Below are 6,475 nucleotides of genomic sequence, written 5' to 3'. Positions count from 1 at the left end.
GTTCAAAATTGCACTAATCAACGTCATTCATTTGAAAACAGAGGTAGTAATTATTGAATATAGTACAAAGATGAAATATATTGTTTGTGAAAGGAAGATATAATGTTTGAAATATCATCCTATTTCAGCTGGTAAAAATACTCACTGTAAATGGTAATTTTGAATTGCAGCCTTTCGCTAGAGTATGTTGTAGCACAATCAATGTTGTACTGGAGAGAAGCAGGAATAAAGCAGCTGCAATGAATATTTACAATGATAAGGTACCCATGAGTAGTTTGCAACATAGTTTGTATGATCAATATAGATGAATGAGAATGATATAATACCTTCTAGAAAATCTCTTTGTACACTATGTTCCTGACCATATGTTCACCTGGGCTTTCATTGTCATCTAGCATTATCCGTAGCCCATCTCGTCTTGTAACTCTGGAGAACGCTACGTAGAGCTGCCCATGCGTGAATACTTGCTTAGGCAGATATAGTCCTACCATGTTTAGAGACTGTCCTTGGCTTTTATTGATGGTCATAGCGAAGCACACACTGAGTGGATATTGTCTTCTTTTTAGCAAGAAGGGCCATCCTGACTCTGTTGGCGTCATTATTATTCTAGGGATATATACCTTTTCTCCTACATGTGTTCCTGTTATGATCTGTGCTTCAATGAATCTTTTCCCGAGCTGAGTAATGGTCATTCGTGTACCATTACATAACCCTGAACTTTGGTTAATGTTTCGCAGTAGCATCACTGGAAGGCCTAGTTTCAGTTTCAGCACATGGTTTGGCATTCCAGGGAAGTTTAGACTATTTAGAAATTCTGTTGGATATAGGACATCGGTTTCACTGTCATTAGTTGTTGCTTTGCATACAGTGTCGCAGCTCAGATATGTTATCTCCTCTCCTTCTATCATGTTCATTATAAATTCATTAATTTCCCTCGCTGTCTCATTTCTTGGGCATAGAATTGCTCGCTGTTCTAAGAAATCTCGTTTCTTATAATTCTGTACCAAGTTTGGATATATGCTCTTCACAATTTCTTCCTTTGGATCACCTCCTTTCTTCAGTATCAGGTCATCAGGTATTTCTATCCATTCCTCTCCATCCGCTGATGTTGTTTTGCCATCACCAATGTTCACAATCCATTGTGCGAAATCTGCAGTCCTTTTTTGCTCGTCTTCATCTCTTGAGATGCAGCTCAGGCGCATGTTCCTTGTAAGTTTGAAGATGTGGAAGTGCTGCCATAGGTAGGACCGTTTTATTGATGCATTTACTATTTGCGTGCGTCTTCCCTTTCGCACAACAGGAAGAATCTGGCGGAAGTCTCCTCCTAGAACCACAGTCATACCGCCGAATGGCTTTGTGCTGTTATCTTCACCCTTGGACCTTAGTATGTCCCTTAGACTTCTGTCTAGCGCCTCGAAGCAAATTCTGTTTGCCATTGGAGCCTCGTCCCACAGTATGAGTGATGTTTTTTTAAGTAGTTCCGCCAGGTGCGATCCTTGTTTGATGTCACATGTTGACTCTTCTGTAACAATTAGTGGGATGTGGAATCTTGAGTGAGCTGTTCTCCCCCCATGAAGAAGTAAGGCTGCTATACCACATGATGCAACCGTGAGTACTATCTTTCCTTCTGAACGTAGTTTGGTTGTGATAGCTCTCCACAGGTAAGTCTTTCCTGTTCCACCGTAGCCATCGACAAACATTAGTTTTCCCAACCCCTTGTTGGTTGACTCTATTATTGAATCAAATGCTACCTTTTGTTCTGCATTAAGTTTACCAAATATGCTATCATGTTCCTCTTTCTGCTTGTCTTTGTCATAGCTCATTTCTTCATTCAGAAGTCTGTTTCCAAGTTCCCGTAGTTCAGCACATTTTGGTAGCTCTATATCAGGGTATTCCTCAAGTGTTTTTCCAGCTTGTCTCATCAGCTTTTCTATTTCTATCAGAGCATGTCCCTTTTTTTGTTGCTCTGTTAGGCGAAGCGTAGGATAGTTGAGATTTTTTCTCTGTTTGTATTCTATGTCTTCACCTAGATCCTCCCAACAGCTTTCCCATATTCTCTTCGGATCAGTTACCTCACAGTGACATAAAATTGTTGTGAAAAGATGTCGTAGTTGGTTCCCTGATGCGTAGTTGGATGCCTCTCGGATGCATTCAACCCACTCCCTGTCATCGTCAAGAAATCCTAATGCTTCGCAAGCTGATTTGAATGATGGGTGTACAACTCCATCTACAGTTCTGATTTCTTCGAATGTTCTGGGTCCTTTCACTGTGTTCAGTAGCATCCTTAGGTAGTATTTATCTCCGCTTGCTGGATGTGCATAGTAGATCCTACCAATCATTTTTCCTTTTTTCCGCTTGTTCCACTGTTTTAGTTTGTTCTTCCATACCCATTTTGATGGGAATTCAGCATAAGTGAAGTCCCTTGCTTCATCATTGATCTTGTTTGTTTCCATCCACTGTGTAAATTTAGTGACTCCTATTCTTTCTTTTCTTACAATCTTCCTTAAGTCTGCCGAGTCTGGGAAAATAACTTGCTGTTCATTCTCCAGGTGGAATGGTAGCCTCTCAACAGATGGATATCGATAGTGCATCTCAAATTGGAATATTCGCCAACATGCGTCATGTCCTGATATGTACGTGCATTCCAGGTACTTCTTGATCTCGTCATGATCAGATTCGATTAGGGCTGTTGCTTGGTCGTCGCCTTTATGCATGTACTTGAAAAGGTATTTGATTGACTTAGATCGATTGCACCGCTCGACATTTATGTGTGCTTGGTACTTTACCAGCAAGTCTCTATTGTAAGGGACTACATATCTGTTGTCTAGCTTAACGTTTCCTTTCTCTATGTACCTGCCATTGTCTCTTCTTCTGTATGTTGGGAATCCATCCTCATCCACGGTTGTTTCACTGTGGAATTTCTTGGGGAAATTTCTGATGCATTTGTTCTCTATCATGCATGGTGAATTTGACTTTTCCTCTCCACATGGACCGTGCATCATGAAATTTTCCACAGCTTCAAATCCTTCGCGGTCTTCTTCCTTGTCTGGGATCTCTGCACTTATTATTCTATCGATCTCTGAAGCGTCTGGGCATTTGTCTTTCTTGTCAAGGAAGATTAGTATATGGGCATGTGGAAGTCCCCTCTTTTGGAACTCAATTGTGTATATAACTGCATTAAGATGGACAATTGTTAGTTCCTTTTTAAAATTAAATAAATTCGAACTAATGAATATGCGGGTTTAGGATTTTTACTTGCAAGAGTCTTTCCAAAGTATTGCTTGTCCTTTATGTCTGTCATCAATTCCCTCAATTTTATATGGAATACTCGGTCAACAATGTCAGGTCTATCTGATGGTTTCTGAACTCCTATTTCATCTAGCATATTTTGTATCTCTGGCCAAGCAGCGTTGCACGTGAAAGTGACAAACAGGTCTGGGTATCCTGCCCAACGACATATTGCCATAGCATCTTGGTAGTTTTGTGCCTTGTATCTTGGGCTGCCTGTGAAAGATGAAGGAAGTAGTATCCTTTTTCCAACCTGTTCAGCTCTTGTGTCACCCCTTTCAATTGCATCCTGCAAGCCAGCATACAGTTCAGTTCTAAGATTCCCTTGATGTTTTCTTATCCAGTCCAGCCTATATTGGATTATGCACGCTAGTGCATCAACAATGAACTGCAACGTCAATTTTTCACACATTAGCAAGTGCATACATTGATTTTTGCGCTGTTGTATGCGATAAGCATAGTACTCCAACATGGTCAAATGTTTTCTCTTGCATTTGGATCCATGGTTATCTCTGTACAATATTTTGTTTGTGAAGCCATCTTCTCCATAGGGAAATAGCAACGGGTACTGCATTGCCATGAATTTTGGATGGTTTTCTGATATTCTTCTGGGCCCTGTGTCTTTATAATGAACAATTATGTCACGTCCTTTTTGGTTCTCACTCGTGTCATTAACAATCAGTGCTGCCACTTCCGATGCCGATGGCATGTTATGCTGCCTGCCATCTCCACCACGCTTCCTTATAAGTCGTAGGCTTACATTATGATAGTCACCTTCTTTGAATCTATCTCTTGCTATTCTGAATGTCTGTGCTAGTACGTTTTCTCTGTCCAGCATGTTCTTTAGGCCTAAGACAATGTGTGAATCTATTGATTCTCTATTATGGGATGATGTTGATGCGTCAATTCTGTTTTTGACTTCGTTCTCAGTGTCATAGATGTAAAGTTGCGCCCAGCGAGGTTTATCGCCTTCTTCAGGCAGTAGAGTACCTATTCGGTGGTAGTTCTGGCCATTCATGCGGAAAACATATGGTCCAGACCCATTGTTTATCTCTCTGTCAACTTTTCCTCCCATGGAGGTAAATGCAAACATGGAGTTATATACTCTGATATTGTCCATGTAGTTCCTCGATCTCTTTCCTTTTTCTTTGCACATCAGATTTGAAAGGTAAGTAGGTGGTTTCTTTAGTGTAGGTAAGTCAACCTTGCCCTGTTTGCAGCATAAGCTAAAAGAAGGTGGCCCTTTTCCTTTGCCACGAGTTCTTTCTTCATACCAGAAAAGTGCACCACAGTGTTGACATGTGCATGTAGGCTTGCCAAAATTCCATTCTTTCACGCTTGATTTTTTCTTCTTCCTTGGTGGTACAGCAACCTTATTCGTTGTAATGTTTCCTTCCTTACTTACTCGATCATTCATCTTGAGACTGGAAGACAAATATTTTTTTCATAAAAAAAAAGTGATTTAAAAATAAACTGAATGACGATATCATTTTTATAATGTGGTTAACATACCTATTCGTTTCCATGTTGGTTGATGGGATCTGATATTTTTCTTTTCTAGACCTGATTTTATTCATATCACAGTCAGTGTTTATTGTTGAATAAGGAAAAATTTCCTTTCTAACAATGGTGTTGATTTTCTGTATGTTTACCTTTCAATGTGATTTGCTGGATTTGAACAGGTCGAACTGTTATTCAATGTAGATCCGCTTCTTCTAAGGTCAAGTTTCCTTTTCCTGTTCAGTCTTGATAAGCGTGCGAGTTCCGTTGAGTTTACTTCAGCAGTGAAGTTTGAGCTGTGAAAATTGGATGTCAAAACAGGGAGATAACAACTTTTTTTTGACTGATTCTGATGTATTGTACCTATTCGGAAATTAATTGTTATTAAATACATACGCTTGAACTGTTAAACTTGGATATGAAAATCAGTTCATAATTGTTGCGGTTGAAATAAATTGTTATTAAATACAGGACCTTCATAGGTAATTGTATTCTTTGCTTATAATTTTACCTTTGCAGGGGATTTCCTGTATCAGCAACCTTATTCCTTATAATGTTTCCTTCCTTACTTACTCGATCATTCATCTTGAGACTGGAAGACAAATATTTTTTTTCATAAAAGAAAAAAGTGATTTAAAAATAAACTGAATGACGATATCATTTTTATAATGTGGTTAACATACCTATTCGTTTCCATGTTGGTTGATGGGATCTGATATTTTTCTTTTCTAGACCTGATTTTATTCATATCACAGTCAGTGTTTATTCTTAAATAAGGAAAAATTTCCTTTCTAACAATTTTTTTGATTTTCTGTATGTTTACCTTTCAATGTGATTTGCTGGATTTGAACAGGTCGAACTGTTGTTCAATGTAGATCCGCTTCTTCTAAGGTCAAGTTTCCTTTTCCTGTTCAGTCTTGATAAGCGTGCGAGTTCCGTTGAGTTTACTTCAGCAGTGAAGTTTGAGCTGTGAAAATTGGATGTCAAAACAGGGAGATAACTACTTTTTTTGACTGATTCTGATGTATTGTGCCTATTCGGAAATTAATTGTTATTAAATACATACGCTTGAACTGTTAAACTTGGATCTGAAAATCAGCTCATAATTGTTGCGGTTGAAATAAATTGTTATTAAATACAGGACCTTCATAGGTAATTGTATTCTTCGCCTATAATTTTACCTTTGCAGGGGATTTCCTGTGTCTGCGCTTGACTCATTGTTGCTCATTTGAAACCCAGTCCTTTTTTCATCAAGTTTTCTTTTCCTGGTAAATGTTGGCATATCCTTGTTAAATATGACGCATTTCCTTTTTAGTAATTGTGATGATAACTTGAGTGTTTACCTTTGAAGAGCATTTGTTTCATCCGCACTGGAGTAATTTTTGGTCGATGGAGATCCGCTCCTTCTCAGGTCTAGTTTTCTTTTCCTTTTCGATCTTGCTAACCGCGATAATTCCTTTGAATTGGCTCGAGCAGTCAAGTTTGAACTGTTAAAATTGGATATGAAAATCAGTTCATAATTGTCGCAGTTTGCAGGAGTCAATCACAAACGATTAAGGTATTTAGGGTGATTCTTACCTGTCCTGTGTTGGACTGCCATCATCCGTAGGGTGATTTCCACTCTGCATCGTGTTTTCCTATATTTTTGTTGTGCAAGTATCAACTGCGAATCAAATGTCAAAAAATA

The 6,475-nt window shown here is 38.8% G+C and overlaps 1 protein-coding gene across 1 annotated transcript; it reads right to left on the bottom strand.

Annotated features, from left to right (window-relative positions):
• Positions 1–329: 329 nt before the first annotated feature.
• On the bottom strand, positions 330–6,416 carry LOC136354223 (uncharacterized). The gene is made up of 10 exons (XM_066305913.1): positions 6,367–6,416; positions 6,132–6,275; positions 5,970–6,053; positions 5,612–5,755; positions 5,472–5,522; positions 5,300–5,380; positions 4,941–5,084; positions 4,801–4,851; positions 3,256–4,712; positions 330–3,172 (listed from the first exon to the last, which is right to left on the bottom strand). The coding sequence occupies exons 1-10, from the start codon at positions 6,414–6,416 to the stop codon at positions 330–332; spliced, it is 5,049 nt and encodes a 1,682-aa protein (XP_066162010.1).
• Positions 6,417–6,475: the final 59 nt, after the last annotated feature.

This window comes from Oryza sativa, chromosome 11 (genome assembly GCF_034140825.1).
Source record: "Oryza sativa Japonica Group chromosome 11, ASM3414082v1".
NCBI lineage: Eukaryota > Viridiplantae > Streptophyta > Magnoliopsida > Poales > Poaceae > Oryza > Oryza sativa.
Note: the sequence above shows the minus strand (reverse complement) of the source record. Positions and strands in the feature narration are given on the sequence as shown.

Bases quoted from the DNA above. Each gene is read 5' to 3' on its own strand.
- LOC136354223 (XM_066305913.1), bottom strand. From the start codon at position 6,416: ATGCAGAGTGGAAATCACCCTACGGATGATGGCAGTCCAACACAGGAC. The intron at 5,523-5,611 runs GTAAACATACAG...GAATAAAATCAG, and splicing joins CCAGCAAATCACATTGAAAG to GTCTAGAAAAGAAAAATATC. The intron at 3,173-3,255 runs GTAAAAATCCTA...ATCTTAATGCAG, and splicing joins CTTTGGAAAGACTCTTGCAA to TTATATACACAATTGAGTTC.